The sequence below is a fragment of the Acanthaster planci genome, linkage group LG09 (genome assembly GCF_054643075.1).
Source record: "Acanthaster planci isolate LZ-2023a linkage group LG09, COTS_SCS, whole genome shotgun sequence".
Lineage (NCBI taxonomy): Eukaryota > Metazoa > Echinodermata > Asteroidea > Valvatida > Acanthasteridae > Acanthaster > Acanthaster planci.
In genome coordinates, this window is record NC_141785.1 from 15,162,788 (window position 1) to 15,181,572 (window position 18,785).

At 42.2% G+C, this 18,785-nt stretch overlaps 1 protein-coding gene across 1 annotated transcript in view; it reads left to right on the forward strand.

Moving 5' to 3' along the window:
• Window positions 1-14,235: 14,235 nt before the first annotated feature.
• Window positions 14,236-18,785, forward strand: part of LOC110982255 (neuronal acetylcholine receptor subunit alpha-3-like) — a 28,712-nt gene continuing 24,162 nt past the window's right edge. The window contains exon 1 of the mRNA XM_087141320.1: window positions 14,236-15,090. Within this exon, the coding sequence (XP_086997446.1) occupies window positions 15,006-15,090 (85 nt within the window). The 5' untranslated portion in view covers window positions 14,236-15,005. The remainder of the gene's footprint in view (window positions 15,091-18,785) is intronic.

An 18,785-nucleotide genomic window follows, 5' to 3' on the forward strand; every position in this document is an offset into this window, starting at 1 on the left:
AGTAATTGTAAATTAATGTATGGACCTTAGAACACTTGATAAAGGAATGAACAGATGGTCCAGCCGAAAAATGATTTAAAATTGCAACGCAGAAGAGCAGTGAATTGTGACTGTTATTTGAAGGCAAGCCAATTTCTAGTCTCCACCTTTAAAGTACCATCTAATGGGATCAGAATGCACCAGAAAACCTCTGTGTTTTGTCTTTCCATCGCTTGTTGTCATTATATAAGGTTATAATATTATGTCTTAACTTTTAACAGAAGCAGGGAAGTCCCCCTTCCGTCGTCTTTTTGTGAATTTGGAAGTTCAAGCCGAGCCCAACGGGACGTTGGAGATGACTTGTGATGGCCAATTTCTATGAGCTCAGATTGAAGGGATTGTAACTGATCATAATGAGAGACACCTGCGCATGCGTAAATTGCACGAATCGCCGCGGTAAACTATCCATCGTGTCTCCCTTACTCTTTTAACGTTTTCATTTTGAAGAAATTCGCCACTGACGCCCTCGCGCTGGATACACGAGAAAACCAACTCACACACAAATTGAAAACCAGAAAACGAAAACAAGGAAGAACCGTTCTCGCGTCTTCACCTTCAGACGGAGACATACGTGCACAAAAATGTCTTTGGTATATATAATAAGAATGTTATTCACGCCAGTGTAAGTTGCTAGAAGTACGTTAGTCGTTGATTCCCCTATTAGAAATACACAGGAAAAATGCCCAAATCTATAGCCTTAACATTCAGAACGGGTACAAAAGTTACATGAAAACACTCAAATCCCACATGTATTTTACATAATAATGGTCTTTTTTTCTAGAAAAGAAAATGAGTGAGGCAATGCCTCCGCAGTGGGGTTGGAAGGCTAATTGCGTGTACAGTGTTCTTGGGTTGAGATTAGCGATCTGTCAAAAACAATCTCTTTTTTCATTCTGTTTCCAACTTCCTAATCAGCAGCATGCCCATCTAGTTCTGTCCTTGTGTTGCAATAATTATGCGTGGGTTGTCTAGTTGAATGAATTGAAATCAACATGGAGAAGTTTAACAGCAGGCCTATTTGCTTCGGAGTTGTGGTTAATCCAATTGCGAACGAAATGTCTCCCCTCCCCCCTACCGAAATGAGACTTTCTTGTCAAATCGGTCGCACGCCGACCTCATTTTTAAGCAAAACAAACGCCCAATTTCAATAGATCTGAGTAAACATCTCAATTTCTCACTCCTCTCTCGTACCCAGTAGGGGACAAGGTGACTTTATTGCAGCGGACTTGGCCGTCTCCGGCGCTTATGGGCGAAATCTGATTCTTTGTAAGCAGAGAGCTAATGATTATAGCTGGCCCATGAACCATGCACATTTCCTTTTATTGGTGCCAGAAAACAAAGGCACGCGACTTGCAGAGTGGCATTTGGCATTCCAAGCGGCGCATACGCTACACAGTGTTAGGTTCACATACGAACTTTGAGCCGCTTTCGAATTGAGGACGTCCCTCTTTCCGCCCCTCTAAGTTCGTTATTTTTTTAACTCGATAGGTCAGGTTTCAAACTAAGTTCTCCCCTGCGTCCCGCGGCTGCTATCTTCTGTCAGTTTCTTGACGAAATACGAGTTTGGGGCTCGGGCTGCCGTGCTTCAGGTATAGTTCAAAACACTTTCTTTGTGAAAAGGATGGACATTGCACTCTGCGTCCAACTCTAAGTCAAAGACCGTGTCTTCCGTGTGGCTTATAACACACACCCCGGTATGGGAAGTCGCTGTTCCCGTTGGACACGGGCAACTGTCTGTGGGCTCGTGTCCTATAGCCACAGTCATAACGTTTGGAAAAGGTCGTTTTCTTTGACGTTGAAATTAAGATGTATAAATTGGCCACTCCGTCAGGGGGCACCAGTCTGAAGGGCCTGCCGTTGAGTCTAATTGAACTGTACAAGGATAAAGAAATCAAGCCGATTAGACGGTCAAGTTAAGGAGCTGTCTTCGGGTAGAAGTGAAATCGCAGCCCAAGTGGCCCGGTTGTTTCGCATTCCTGAGAAATGAGCCGCATTCGTCGCATTGTTCGAGTCAATCTCATAGGCCTTGATGCCGTCCATCTCATTTTATATACCATCGACATAAAACAAATCATAAAGACTGGAAATTGCCTCTTATACATCGTACTTGTCCTCCGAAACTTGCAGCTCGCCAAGAAAAATTCTTCGTAAATATATCAGCACACGGGGCGAGTCATCACTGGCAATTCATGAACGCCAGCCGCTCCCTTGAACATGCTCGTAAATTCCCGCCACTATATCTCCCCGGCGTATTGCACGCAGACAACCGAACCCCGTGACCAGTTGGTATTTTTATGGAAATCGTTCAGTCAGAAAATTAGAATGGAAGAGAAAATATCCAGCACAGACTCCAGATCGCCAAAATGTTTTCACTGTCATATCGCGGCAAGGTCATTATGTGAAATCCGGTGACTCTCCAAAAAAAAAGTCAGGTTGGCTCTACAGAGAGCAAAAAATCAAAAGGTTTTGCCATCTGAGGCTTGCATGAAATTCATCAACAGAAAATATTTTCTGAGTCAACCGGTTCCCATGGGCACTAGCCAAGATAAATGGCCCAGCGGCAAAAAGCATCTGCCAACGCACTAACTCCTGCAAGAAGTAAAGAGCACATTGGAGGGAGTGCAGACAAAACATTTAGGAAGTTTAGAACTGAGATATTGAGGTGTGAGTGCAGAAAGTGTGCTTTAGTTTCCCCCTTTTCGCATCCTATCGAACATTTTGACCTGTGCTTTAAAGCGTTGTGCGTTTACGTGGTTCGCACTTTTTTATTCATTCATTTTGCCGCGTGATAAAATAACGATATGTATTTAAGTTCAATTTTGTAGCGAGATCGAAACAAAGCCACCTGTCTTTAACCAATTATTAATTTTCATTCCTGTTAGTGCGATTAGCCTCTTCATTCATTGATATTTGTCCGCCTCGGCAGACAACAAAAGAACCAGCATTTTCAACTCAACGACTGTCCGCGTCAGCTGCGTGATCAACATCTGCTCCGGTAAGTCAAATCGACAGGCCCCGAAACTTTGGAATGCCAACCAAGAGTTCCCTGGATCATGGCATGGAAATACCCGGGGAAGAGTGCTCTCGCATGCCTTCGAGATCGATTCCTGTAGGATACAGACAGGAGGACTTCAAAGTAATTAGGAAAACAAATTCTGGAGTGCCCGATGCACACAATCACAGATCCACTTGAATTTTAGTCATGAAGAGGAAAACAGGTGAATTTATCGCGCGTGGGGAGGGGGAGAATATTAAGCAAGACCGAGATTCTTTCGTTCTGCAAGTACAAAATAGAACGAAACGCCCGAATTGCATCAAGGTGCTTGTTTAATTGGTTTCGAAACTGGGTATTCGGTTACATCCCCTTTCTCGTCCTCATTACGTCCAATGAAGCATTGATCAAACATGGCAGTACTGTCCCTTTCTGTGACGTCACATGCGCCATTTAAGGCCGTTCTTCACAGTACAGAGTTCAAATACAGTAGGGGATAGAAAACGTAAAGTTCTGTAACACTGGAGAATTTTAGAATATTAGAATACTCTTAGACTAGCTCTAGGCTAAATTCTCTCATTATAAAATGTTGTCCAATCTAGTGAAGTGTCTCTGTGCGTGACGTCGCAACTTCGCTGTAAAGCGGTGCATTGTACAATTTAGTGTTTTTTTTCCTTCCTTGACACTTTCTTTCTATCACTTTGAATACTGAACATATTTAGCAACTGGACACTGGCCTTAGGTAATAGGCTCCTGAACACAGCAATGGTAGTATGAAGTGCGCACTTGCTAAATACAGTGTTTAAGAGGGTACCTTTTGTATCCCTTTGCAAAGAGCAACAGGAAAAGATCACTTTCTCCGAACAGTGAAAATCCTTCGCTAATGAGCTGTTAGAAAATTACGAAGCCATTAATGGGCGACGATGAACGTTTCTCGTTTTCACCATGTGCTGTGTAAGCAAATCCATATCAAGTATGCCATTCCGTTTTAGAACAGTTCCTGTTTTCTCAGTTTGGATATATACACAGAGTTCGCTCCCGACAAGAAAAATAAAAATACAGGAAACTGAGAAGGTTTTCGAGATGACCACACTAATGGCGTGCCGTAGGTTTCATTCATCGGCTTTGTTTTGCTAGTACCGGTAGGTGGTTCTAAAGAGCCCACAGTGCAATTTCCTCGTGTTCTTTATATATCTCCACATGTTTTCCGTCCTCGTCTGAATAATCAAACGGAGGTGGATGGAGACTGTCAGCCCCGCACCCCTCTTCCTTTAAATATCCCTGAAAATTGGAGGGAAAATGACACACCAAACAACTGAAGGATAGATAAGTACAGGATCTTATAAAATTGACATTTCTTCAAGAAGACCTATTACATTTTATATTGTGGGGTTTCCCATTATTTCAGGATTCGAGAGCTTCCGGTGTCAAGGACTAATAATAAAGAATTGCTGATTCTATTTCTCTTAGCCAACGACTGATCCGGTCTGTTCGTCGAATCGACAATGCCTGAACTTTATTTACCTTCAGTCCACTACGAAACAACATTTTAGTGTTTGTTTTTCTCTCCAACTAGTGATCAAAATTAAATTTTAATAATTGACAAGTATTTGAAGTATTTCACTGCGTTGTGAAATTTTTAAAAAGGAGCAAAAAATACTACGTCCTACAATAATTAAACCAACCAACTATCTTTAATTAATTCCAATTGTTATTTGAGGGATAACTTTTTTATCAGCGTGTAGCTTCTTTGTAGTTTTGTCTGAACTAATTGCTATATTTAACTTTTTTGTTTTCTAAAAATTCAAAATATTCCTTCATTTTTGAAAGACCCTTCATACGATTTCAACACAGAAAAGGTCTTTGGGATGTTGTGTATTCACAAAAATGTTGAATTATCAAGTTGAAATCAGTCGTGACAATTTCAGTATTTTGAATGGTTTAAATGCTTTATTTCATCCAGTTGGGTGTTAGAAATTGGCTGAACATGCCTTTTCGATCTCACATTATGAATTTCGCATTCCAATTACTAGGCAGGATGCAAATCCATGCCATTGCGTATAATTAATTTCTCAGGTTTCGTAAGTGGCCGTTTGCCTTTCAGGAGTTGAATGTAGTTACCCGTGAAATAGATTCCAATGGCGCTTAATTGAAAACGACACTGCTTCCGTACGTTGTAATTCGCGCGAAAGTGAATTTGCTATTAATTAGGTTGAATAACTTAGAGCAAAATTGTCCACGAAATGATCACGTTGAAAAGCATAGCTATGTCTCAACCATGGACTTCCCACGTGCAGTGAAGAAGGCTTTTTTCAGGTGTGTATACATACACTTCTTTCGATTGGTTAATCGAAAGAAGGGTGATTTTTTGTTGTTGCGCTGCTGTTGCCGTTGTTATTTTTTGTTGTTGTTGCTGTTGTTGTTGTTGTTATTGTTGTTGTTGTTTTGTTGTTCTTGTTGTTGTTGAATGCATCGCCATTTATTATTTGTAAGGTTATTTATTATTTATGTGAAGTGCTTTGATCATTTTTAGAAGTACGTTGGATTGTTGTAAATCTGATGGTGGACAGAACCTGGTCGTTTATTAGTCTCAATTTGAGGGAGGCATGACAAGCATTCCTGACCAATTACGTGGCACAGCATTCCCCGGCATTTCTCCCGATCTATCCCCAAGACGTCATCGAAACGGCCCCATGCAGCCTCCCAGGAAACCACAGGCTTTCCCTCATATCCCGGCTTCGTCTCATCAGCTGCTGAATCATGTTTTCAATTTTTTGCTCGTTGAACCAGAAAAAAATCCAGACTTTTTCGTCGGATTGTAGACGGTAGACAATTAATTTGCTTCAGCAGAAAATGGAGCCGTGTCTCAGCTAAAGGGTCTCTACAGGGAGGGACTGGATTCGTGGAAATGACGCTTTGAAGCCAAATTCGGGGTTCTTTGGGGCAGAGCAGAGGGCAAAAAGAATGGCTCATCCCATGCTGTAGAAAGCTTTGCATAGCTAGGATTTCCTAGTCATTGTAACCCACACTCGCCCCGCAAGGCAAGACATCAACGAGATTAAAAGTTGGCGTCACTTCCGAGTCGCGCTATACGACAATGAACATGAAACCGGACGAGGCACTGTCTCCCTGAAAGACTAATCTAGAATCTTCGTTACAAAGCCCCCCAATCAAAAGTAGACGTTCCTACGTCCGCCTCTTTGAATCGTGATCAAGGTGTAAACCAGATCGTACGCCGACAAACCACGTGCATCCCAACTGTTCATTGTAGGAATCATATACCAGCATTTGGGTTCGACGCCGGTATACCCAAGCCCAGACTACATGCTCAGTGTCCCCGGTTAATTTGATAATAGAGGCTTTGCATGATAGCCCTCTTTAAGACAATTCTTTTAATCAAAAGGGTATATACAAAGGCGGTTTCCCTGTGCAACAAAAGAACTACCCTGCAAGATGGCTACCAGGCAAAACCTCTATAGATTAAAAAAAAACATTGCAGTGTCTGTGTTCTTAGACACGTCTATCTCGACGTGACTCTTTGCTTCATAGCTTCGTGTTTGTTTTTCGTTTTTTTCGTCTCGGAATAATTTCCATGGTCATTATTATCATTACCTATTTACGTGAATGTGGTCTTCGTTTGGTAACCACGAGATAACAACCAATAATTGAGAGTTTGTGTTCTTGCAGTTTCGTTTTGTACGTGCTTTGTACAGTGTTATTTCTACACAATGGCCGATTCGAGCTTGAACTGGTACTTCAATGCTGCTGTTGATGTTTGTAAACAGAATCAAACTGTCGTGTAACGAGATTGTCCCTTCCATATTGTATTCGCGTTCAGAATGCCAAGGGAAGGGCTGGCAACACCACCCATGACAGTAGGCTGAACCCTCACGTATCAAAATACGTTTAGGGAACTTGCAGGGGAATCCCGAGGGACGCTTCCCTCATTATTATGCAAATACAGGTTTGCGTCGGGTGGTTGCCAAGCTGACCTACACCTCGGAATTAATAAATCCCACTACATCCCGGAAATAAAGCTGTTTTGATACACCTTATAAATATTCACTTCATAATATGACGCAAATGTAGTTACATTACTCGTAGGCGTCATGTTTGTTTCTGCGCTGCTGAGTTCCGAATGTTGTGTGGCAACAGGGTTGTGCAAAATGGAGATCAATGTGCCAAAAAAAGGGAAAAAGATAGACAACTGAGGAACTTTTCAAAACTGTGAATTATATGGGAGATCTGTAAAGAGAAACAATTATTCCTGCATGTTCATATTCGCGGATACTGATTACAGTGCCCGAAAGTCATTGGAACAGGTTTGGAGAATTTTGGAAACCTGGAGGAATTCCTCCTTCTTTGTCAGGTAACCTCTGTGGTTACCAGATCTCAAGATCTGTCAAAACAGTCAGGATCATTTGTCTGGGACCATATAATAACAGAACCGTCAGTAGGCCATCAACCATTCACGTTTTTATGAAGGACTCTCATCTGTGTGGTATGACACGGGACCTGCTCGATAACGTAGGATACCTCCAACCTCATGTTGCCTCGAATGTCTCACAAGAAAGCATTGCCACCACTGACAGCAACAGAAATCCAAGTGAAACCTGTATAACACTGGTCTACGTGCTGATGACGTCACACTTTGTTCATGCGCGCTTTCCTGTGGAGCCATTGGGGGTATCAGGTCTACTTAGCACTATAAGAAAGCACACACGTATATAAAGAAGGTGTGGCGTCATTAATACACAGGCTTATTGACGATACGATACCTTGAAATTTACCCATATAGCCACATATTTACTATGCAAATCTTCAGACTTAGAGGTAAATAATCATCGGGAGACGCCATGTTATTGTTCAGAGTTGCCAGCCGGTATCAATCTCTGTCAAAAACATGGGCCTTCTGCTGACGGCGTGTAAGACGATGTGCCGGGTACCACTCCAGTATTCCATTATGCTTTTTTGCATCGTGGAAATGGGGCCGTGTTCCGGCGATTCCGGGAGGTAGTTCCCTGATCGATTCGTGCGCGCAATCCGGAACGATGCGGAATGCCCTCTCCGGTATAGCGTCCGCTAAGTGGCTGGATGGGCTAGCTTCTCTCCGAGCCAACACACGAGAAGCTGTTGATACGCACCGGATGTGCACAATACCACAAGATATTGCGCAGATGCCATATCCATGCAAAAAATGGGAAATTGTTTGATGTTTAATGTGAATAAATATGGAACATAATTATCGGCATAAAATATTTCCCTGAGCTATCATGATTGCATTGCTTAATATTATGCTATTTCGGTCAGATAATTCCTGAAACCCTGATGCATGAGGAATTGTAAGAAGTTGCAAGATATATTCTGACTAACTAAAACGAATGATAACTTGTCCAAAAGTTGATAAACAGAATACAAAATTAGAGCTCAGAATTAAATTTTTAAACATCCATCTTCTTAGCTTTGAAAGAAGCCATTATGAAAGAATTTCCCAGACGAGAGAGTAAAATGAAGACCAACCACGGAAATCGGAATCTGCCATTGTAAGGACACGAAAAGATTTCGCGACACAATGGTTCTGACCGTGCAGATACACATAAAACGTCGTTACCGACGAGACAAAATCCGGCCGGCCAAGATGAGATGGCCTTTTGTGGAGACACGGAGTCAATTTGTTCTTGTTGAGTGCATTTCGTCATCGACATCGACATCGCCGTAAGAGGCACCTCTGAAGCACCGTCCATCCCCCCGTATCGCACTGCCCGGACATCCTACCGCGGCACGGTCAAGTGCGAAACTAATAAATCGACCGCTCATATCAATATGCCAAGAACAGGCTACTGTCAAAGAGACATAAGTACATCCGAGCAAGGAGGAAAAAAATGCAACACTACTGAAGGTTCCTTCTTATTGGTGATTGATTGCATTATGTGCGCGTGCGGCTATATTCGCTAACTCTGTAATTAAAAGGATGTGTTGGATGGGGACGCCGTTATGACAACGATGAAATAAATGATTCTCGGTCGATGCATGGTATCTTGTAAGGTAAAAAAAAAGCATAAACAAAAGGACATACGTAAGCTTAATTAGCTCAATATTGAAACAAATGGATCTAATACTTCTTGGTATTGAGTTGCATGTAATTTGCATTGAAGATGTATATGCGCCTTTTGTCGTTTTAATGAATATAAAAGATCGTTTACGTGGGCGCGATAAGACCAAAATGAAAACGTTAGGCCTATCTGGGAAAGATAATTATGGTGAAAACACCGTTTTGTAAACTTACATCTAAGTTTTTTCAGTAGTTGTTGATCATATATGGCGAATTATAAAAATGTGACACTATAGTGACATGAATAACACTGGAAAATTAGCATTGATGTCACTGTTCAGATACGGCCTTTCCTTGGAGAGACACTGACCTATAACTTGACCCCGTTTGAATCATTTTGCATTGTTCAAATAACTATCAAGTAGTGTTTGATGCCTCCAAATTGATAACTATATTTTATACTGTTAAAAATTTTGCATTAATTTAATTTAATAAAGGATGGGAAAAGTAATAGTAACAATAATATTTTGTTCAGGCAGAGAAATCCAAATTCAACGATAGAAAATAGTATTTTGTTTCGCATCTTACAGATATCCTCCAAGTTTGGAGTTGATTATAATAGGTGTATATGAATGAGCAAGTAATAAGTTCTTATTATACTCCACCTATTTGGCCGTTAATGCTTGTCTGTGGCACTTTGAGGTTCCATACATCTTAATCTGTTGAAATACATGTATTGCATTATACCAATGAACAACGGAAACCTCAAGGTCTGCGTTTTTACAGTTAAACCTCCCCCGTGGGGAGAAGTTGGATGTTCTCATATGCCAAGGCCGTTTTCATATTGCACATTAATGTTGGACCAATTTGTAACGTAATTGAAGAGTTCCAAATGTCACGTATTATACATAATTTAGTGAAGTTCTGACGCGCGAGACGGGGATTTTTGTCTGTCATCTCGGAGGGTCTTTGATGTGTCCTTGCAGGTCGGTTTATCCTCGTCTATCTTCTCCCCGTCCTCTCCTACCGTTGCCTGTATTAGCATCCTCTCTTGAATATTGTCACGATCCTCCCCTGCCGAGCCTCCTTGATAACCAGCAGCAATCATCGGCAGTCGGGAGATAGGAGACCATCCCCGCAGAGCGACATCCGTGCTCCTCTTACTTTGAGTCATCCTTACTTGTAACCGAAAGCGAAACTCATTTTTTTTTCTTGCTTAAGGTTAACACTGTCTTCCCGCTCGCGTATAACTGCACGCGTTCCCAGCAGAGATGCGCTTGGTTCGGCAGGCCTCAATGCCGTAACGTCCCTACAGATAATGTTCAGCCAGCGAAGTTGCATCAGCCATCCGCTCTAGTCGGAGTTATTTCCACGGCAGATAAATAGTGACAAATACCCTCTATCTAATGAGCACCCCACTCTAACTTCTGTCATCTTTTTCCCCGGTAATCGAATGGGGATAATATAATTTGTTATATTTTATGACAAGGGGGACTCTTCAGACTGTTTCTCGCCCGGCTGGTAGGCTCTCAACGCCCGGCAATCACGCAGCCCAGTGGGCCGCACTCATTTCGCTCCCTCGTACAATGTGCAATTATGGATCGGAATAACCTGCCATCGGCAATTCAGAAACTCGTAAAAGATTCTTTAAAAAAGAGGGTTGCCCTGGTTTAATGGGTACGAGTCAAGAGGGTCTTTGAGCGGCATAACAGATCAAAATCTCTGGGTCTTTGTCATGGATGAAGTAAGAATGATTAATATTGTATGCTTTAATATATGAGCCCTACTATTTAAGCCAGACGGAACTTGAATATGACATTGTCTTGAATTGAGATCTACACTGGGGAGAAAAGTGCTTATAACCATGGTTATTTATTGACGAATTCGACCTTGCACACCGTGTAAGCCCACGTGGTAAGGGCAGACAGCAAAGTGCCGGCAATATGGTGCAGATGTGTCGTCGAGGGCCAGCCATGTTTTGTGCAGTACCTAGCATCTTTCTACCACTTGCTGGGGAAAAAGATTACTTCACCCCGATATGTCTATGAACACTGAATAATTACACCATTAACCAGGCACTGATTTCACCAGATTGTCAGTCACGTCTGACATGAAACTCACAAGCGGACACAGTCGTTTACCTCTTACGATTTGTTTTGAAGTTGATTACCATATTGCTATGACGGGAATGGTAGTTAATACATGTACCAGTTTTATTGAGATCCACATGCTCGGACATTTTATGAGGTAAACGCTGCTTTCTATTTATGGCAGTTTGTTCAAAGCTACCAAAAACAGTTTTCGACCTGTGGGAGATTACTTTTGACATAAACGTGATGAACGGGCTCTCCTGATAATCGCTTTCCTTGCGTTGATGTTGGAAATCTTTTACATTTCTGTTTGCGCTACTTGACCCACTAACTGCCACTCGGACCGAGGGAGTCTGGTGCATTGGATTCCTGGAAGGTTACATTAACGGTCTACAGAAAGAGACTAAAAGCTCCAGTCTGTTTGTCTGACGTCTTTCGAACCAAATGACATGCATTTCAGACCCACTTCAATTCTCCGAAGAAATCCTTTCAAGCTTCGTCGTTCAAATTTGAAGTAATCCCCTCTTCTTGCGGACCTACTGCAGCAATTGCTATACCATACGCTTTCCCCCGTTTCTGCTCTTTCGTCTGATTCGAGTTTTTTTCCCGTTCCTAAAGCCCTAGGATTAGGATCTCGACAATTGCTTGTCAAGTGCGGGGATTGACCGCATGAAGTCTCTAGTCGATTCCCCTACCTCCATAATGCCCAGTGGCTTACGTTTGACATAGATGAAAACTGTGACGAACTGGAGAGTTTTGCAAGGTTTGTTTAGTTGACCTACAAAGAATGATATCCTCTTGGTATCCATCACAGAGACGTATGGTCTGATTACTAATTCGATAGTTGGAATGTAATTTCCCTCGTCCTTGCTCGCACGACGTCTGAGCGGCAGTGTGTCTGCATACGGTTGACAAATATGCATCAGGCAAATAATCTAAACGTGTTCCTTCATTGCGATGGTTTTGCACATTCAGCAAAACATAGTCCAAATCACAGGCAATCCTGAACAAATCCGGGTTTCCCACAGCTCTTAAAAAGTATTCAAGTTTTCTTAAAGTACTCGAATTGGATTTCTTTGATCGGCATTTCCAATTCACACATTCAAAGGTTCGTGACTTTCTTCTGTGCAAAAAACTATCGGCATCTCTACGCGCCTTTTTATATGTTCCTTGTGCCATGTATTGTATGTTGATAACGTCCTCTGTGTACAAACGGCAATCTATTGAAATGTAGCGATGGTTCGTTAAATGCTAATATGTTTTTGTGTTTTGTTCGAATGGTTCGGGTTCATTTTTAACGTTTCTTTAGTTCGTGTCTTATCTATGTTGTATTGTCTTCTTTCTTGTTGGCTCATTGAGTGGCCGAGATCATACTTTTCGCCCATTTCTGTCTGGCTTTCTTCAGTAATTTGTTATTGCGTTTCTATTCACGACTGTGAATGTAATTTATTTTGCGCTGTGTAGAGAAGCTTACGAACGAATACCAAGTAACTTGAACTCGAGGTGGGCGAGTAACATACCAAAGCCGTATATATATTTCAAATTCTTGACTATTGATCTGAAGTAACTATCTGAATGGTGCGGATGAGCTGCATCTGTCAGTGCCTCGAAACAGCATGTTTCTGCCGCTAACCGATACCACTACGGGTGCCCGCGGGTCACTGCCTTGACCCAAGCATTCCCTTAATCCAGTGCTACATAAGGTTCTCAGTCCGTCTTGTCATCCGCAGGCAGGTGCTAACAGAATGAAAGGAGAAACGGACCAGCTCTTTGCGCGGCAATCTGCCTGCCTGGAGTGTCAAATTAATAATTGCTTGTATATGAACGCTATCTGACTTCCCGAGTGGGGGATGAAAGATTTGGATGGTATGGGTGTCTGTGTTTATCATTATATTTAGCGAAGAGGCTATCTCGAAAGCAGGCAACATTTTGTGGTTGTTGAAAGAACAAGTACCTTATACCTGTTTAAACTCTTCTCAACTTCTCTTCCATGTGTTTTTCTCATATTGTGTGGCTTAACCGGGATTTTTGACCGGAGCAACCGGCATCGGGTATCAATCAGGGAGGGGGGCGGTGATGCACAAAGGGCACTTCCTCCGGACTCAAACCCCGAGGCAAGAGGGCAAGAGCATCTCGTAGATGTTTGGAACACCAATGCCATGTTGGAGAGCCCAGAGGAGGAAGTGGGATTCTCTTATTTTCAGATCCTTACCCTACCGCGTACTTTCTAGACAAGTTGGTGCTATTGTTTCCTTCTTTCTTTCAGTTTTATCCAGTTTCGTTTCAACACTTTTTTCTGTTCTGTATATTTGACGGTATTGCTTGTTTAATGCCAGTGTTGCGTGCATAATGGTGGATACAGCGTGGCTATTTGCTCCAATGAAGATGCCGACCTGAGTGACTGAACTGAACATGAAAGTTCATTTTCATTTTCATGACAAGGCATCATTGTAGAACAGTGATATCCCAGATCACATGTAATAGCATTGACATTTCGCGAATCAGTTCAACAACAATCACTGCTCATGGGATTGGAGGGTGGGAGGGCGCTGTACCCTTATCACCGTCCACTCATTTCGATCAAATTAAATTTATCAGACCATAAACGTGCGACCGAATTACATATTATCGCATAAATCTCTGGGATTGGAAACGTACCGCGAAAAAGGCGGAACGTGCACGTTTTTTTCGAGATGTTTCCACGGTTGCTTAAATTAATGCACCGCCTGTTTGTCAGAAGGCCGACTCGGCATTGATTCCTAGAACACCGTGTGAAACTGTTTTTAACAAGTTTACATTTCTGAGATTTAAATCAAACAGCAGCTGTGTAAACTGTCACATTCCTTGCTGAAAGCCAGTTTAACATTTTCGAAAGTCACACTGCCGAACATTTGGTAATCATTTGTAAGAAATATCAACAGCGTTACATGTTCTCTCCAAGCAAAATAAACAAAGTGTGATTACGATTATTCAATTTTGTGGTTGTATAGGATCTAGTAGTTGTAAACATCCCAGGACGGATCGGTAGAAATACTCCGAGTGATATATCTTCCCTCGGTGGAGGTGATGAAAACGGCCGTTGGATGACTGGGGTCATAATGTGTTCGTTAGCGCTCTCGCTCGTCCGAGCTGTCGCCGCCACCGAAACCAATTGATTGTCTTGGTACGCGCCTGCGCCGTACCGTGCCGGTGCTCCGCACGCGTGCACACACAGAGAGCCGCAATACCTGGCGGCTCTGGCCAACTGTCAAATGATACGCTAAGATATACTAGCGGCCTTCTCCAGCTGTTTCTCCTAGGAGGACTTTCTTGTACTGGCCGGGGCAAAGGAGGCAGGCGAGCCGGGAATGCCGATGGACGCTTCTTTCTTTCGGTACTTGAGGTGCATCATCAGCGGTGCCGAGAACTCAAAAAACAAGAAACTCAGTTCTGAATTCCGTCGCGCAGTTTGGCACAGATGATCGCGGCATTTGTTTTCAGGTGGGCCAGCTGTCTTGCTGAACGAGATTTTAATGGTCATACCTTGAGCGTTTACAGCCCCCGCGTTTCGTCCTTATTAAGATCAATGCCAAGACACTGAAATTATGTGCCATTTGTGATGTAAATAAACACGAAGATTGTTATGTTTTAACACAGCTACCGGCGTGCGACCACATATTTTTTATATACACTGGGCGGTGAGCCGAACCAAGTGACTGACGTATGGCATGATCGTAAGCCACACGCTGTTGTTTTGCCCAAACAAAATCTCACTGTCCAACAACGCAACTACTCTAGATTAATTAGTAGAGGAGAGACTGACATCGGCATTGCCGGTTGAACTGCATCCACGATGGCGTGTGCGGTGGAGCCACGATGCGTGCGAAGGCTGCCGTGTTTGGTGCTGTGCGCATTTCTGTTGCTACATTTGCCCATTGGTGAGTATATGCGAGTTCGATAGTTTGATATAATATATGTTTGAATGTAACAGTGTAATTTATACAAAAATATTCTAACAAATAAGGCGATAGGTAAGTAGTTTGAAAGTGTTTACATGCAGTATTATTCAGGGATGGATATCAATGTTTGAACCACTGACATTTGGCTTTGTTTGTAGTACATTCATCTTAAACGTAGAGAATTATACTTCCGGCTTGTGATTGTTTGCGATACTGTTTGCATTAGTTGGCTTTTGTCTGTGGCCTCATCAGACGTTTAGGTCTGGGACTATCTTGTAACTTTACTTTAAGAGGTATGATTTCTGGTTCTGATCTGAACTCCAGCCTGAAGAATGGGACTCTTTAGTTTGGTTGAGATTTGATTTGCTGTAGCGTATCGACTGATGTCTTTTTGAGGCGGATCAATTCGCGATACTACAAGGCCACTTTGAGAAGAGACTATTTGGTTGCTGTGTTCACAGCATATACCCAGCAAGATATGGCACGGAGGGGTAACCCCCTTCCACATGTCCAATCCCTATACACACCCTAGGATATTGTTACCTTTCACACCCCCCCTGATGTCTGTGAAGAATTCCTGAGATTTCGATCAAACAACGACCAACACAAACGTGTGTGTGTGGGGGGGTGCTCTCCGTTCCATATCCTGCTTCATATGTCACAGCAGTATCGTTATCACTTCCAATTGAAGCTAAATACCAACTTAAAAGTAATGATCGACTGATGCCCCTCTTTGGGTAATTGTCTCATATACAGTCAGTCTCCGTCAGGGACTTCCCTCCGTCATGTTGTAAGAGGTGCAGAGTATACATGATAATTCGATGGGAGATCAACATCAGTACACTGTGTGGTATCATACCAGAAGACGTGTTAAATAGAGACCAAAAATCTCTGACCTAAAAAAGATCAACTAACACCGCATTAATGCATCTGCCATTAGGCATATGCATTAATTTGCACTAGGCCTACGCACGACAACGAATTTACTTAAATGAACATTCTGTAGAACTCGCCATTTCAGGATATCTCTTTAAATGTTAATAAGGAAAGATAGGCCTACACATAGGTTCTAGTACATCCACATAACTCTAGACGCATCGGTGTTCAGTGTCTCTCAGTCGGCGTCCTCTACGTTTGTGCATTCACAAGGGGTATTAATCCTTGACATTTTCCTTACACTCGTATGGTTATGTTAGAATGACGATTGGCTTCCAGGTCCGACGAACGCCACAATGTCTGTCTATAAGATATAAACAGTCGTACAGTTCCTCACACTGCTTGCGGGCTGAGCGCAGAACCGAAGGGGTGGGAGTTGGGGGTCGACCCACCCCCTTCTCTGACTCCACAAAAACAAATGAATGGGGAAAAACCTTTTTAATAGTAATAACAATAAGAAAGGTGACACCCTGCAACGGTTGCTGCGAGACTACTACGTGTATAAGGACAAGTGCGTAATAATGGGACTCAGAAATATCTGACGGGCCTGACCCTCCTCTCCCCGGAAAAATTAATGGATCGACCCCTTCTGGTAGAGACAAACACACAAATTTGTTTTGGTATGCTCGCTATAAATACACAAATTGTTCAGTTTACCATACACCATCTTCGAAGGCTTTTTCTTTTTACGATACCTCTGGCAGATAAACATTGTAGTTAGTTTCATAAGTGAAAAGGACATCTTTATGTGATCTGTTTGTTCGTTTTGTTTGAAGCCCAAATTTGTTTTTACTTAGCGAAGCTAAGAGAGTGTGCTCACAGGGACTTGAAAAGCTTATCGCTAGTTTGTTTTACATATCAAGGCTCAACATCTCGGAGAAAAACAACATTTTTGGAGGGGATTGATGACTGGTGGAAGTCATCGTACAAGAGATTCTGGGAGACTGTGCAGAGAGTACCCACTCATAAGGGTCAAACTCCCTTCATGCCACCAGTGACACTTTCCTGGGTCAAACAATTGATTCCGGAAGGTGTCATCGTGAAGTTTGACCCGCTCAGGATTAGAACACACAGGACCTGGCTTCTGACACGGGAATTTAAGAGAGCAATGCCAAGAATAATTTGCATTGATTTAATTTCAAATCACGGATATGATAATCATCGTAGCACTGAAAATGATAACGATCCGAGATCTGAAGAAAAAAGTGCAGATGTTATTTACTTTTTTGGGTATAATTGCAAGTAGTTTGTTATTATGCTCAGCTACAAGGCCTAAAGGGTGAATTTATTCTTCATAATACAGACTACATAATTATAGTACCTGTATTTTCCCAAATGTATTCAGTGCATGAATGATTTTTATTACAATTTTGTCTTCCAAGGGGTTTTAATATTAAATTCAAGATTTATGAATGGATTACTTTGTGCCAATTAGTTAGCATTTGAATGATGCGAATTATCATGACAAAGAGCAGCAGCCAAGACAAATCAGAGGTATTTGTTTAGATCATGTGATTTCATTTGCAACCTGTTACACAGAATTAATCACTGTTACATAACAGTTTGTTCCTTCTACCTGACAATCCTTCGCAGCTTAAAAAATAAATTCGTTTGTAACGAGCACCGTGTTTAAACGGCTACTCACGATTTAATGCGGCGCGGAGACGGCATGTGTGTGGCGAATGCGATCGGGTTTGTTTTGTGCGGAAGCCCCCCTGGATGCAAAATGTAAATACCAATAACACATGCCCTAGGGTAAACACACTCCCGTGATCTTATCAAACAGCTTAATTGAATGAGAATATTGAATGTGGAGTTTCTCTCTTTTTTAACAGGCTGGGTGTTCATATGCAATTGCACTCGCCGGAATATTGGTTTTTCAACCCCGAGACGCCTAAGGAAGTTTGTGGAGGGTCAAAATTACATTTTTTAATGTATCTGATGGCGTCGCGGTGGACTTAAGTTCATCTAAGACGCTTTCGTTCTGTGTTGACCAAAGCATGAAGAATAATCCTTGCATTCAAATCGTCCCCTTTCCATGGCTTCGCTTTGCATTCTTATTTTAAGGACAAATTTTACATTTTGCCCACAGATTGGTCATATATGCTGCAAGTCGTGCAGAACTGTGCAGAAACTAAGATTCAGAGATATGCACGTTGCAATTGTGAAGTAACCGAAGGCGGCAGAATTAATGTCCAGAGCTTGATTTTAATAAGATGATGAATTCATGGGACTCCATAGCATTTGAAATATGATTTTTTTTTTTTACTTTTGCTGATTAAGTGGAAAAACACTCAAAGTCCCGATTTCTCCTAAATGCGTCCGGTCAGTTGAGGGCGGTATTCATTCCGGCGAGTTTAGGATTCTTTAGAAGAGTATTATTATTTCGTCATGTCGGTGCTATTTCATTGCCAAACTACAGCATGACAGATGATTATTGTTAATTGATGTCGTTGTCAAGACGTCTCTTTATTGCAAATCTCCCTCCATTATCTCTACCGTGCCTTCTTTCAAGGGATCATAGTGCCCTATACGCTTGGAGCACCGCAGAAATACCTCGAGTCATTCGTTCGAATTTATGGAGACAGTATCTTGTCACAATTTCTTTCGATTCGACTCGAACCAAGTCCCAACGGATGACTCACTAGACTCCACTCGAGTCGCTGCAAGCATATGACTCAACATTGATTATGTATGCTTATTTGAAGGCATTCACCCATTCTTTTTTGTCAGTCTTT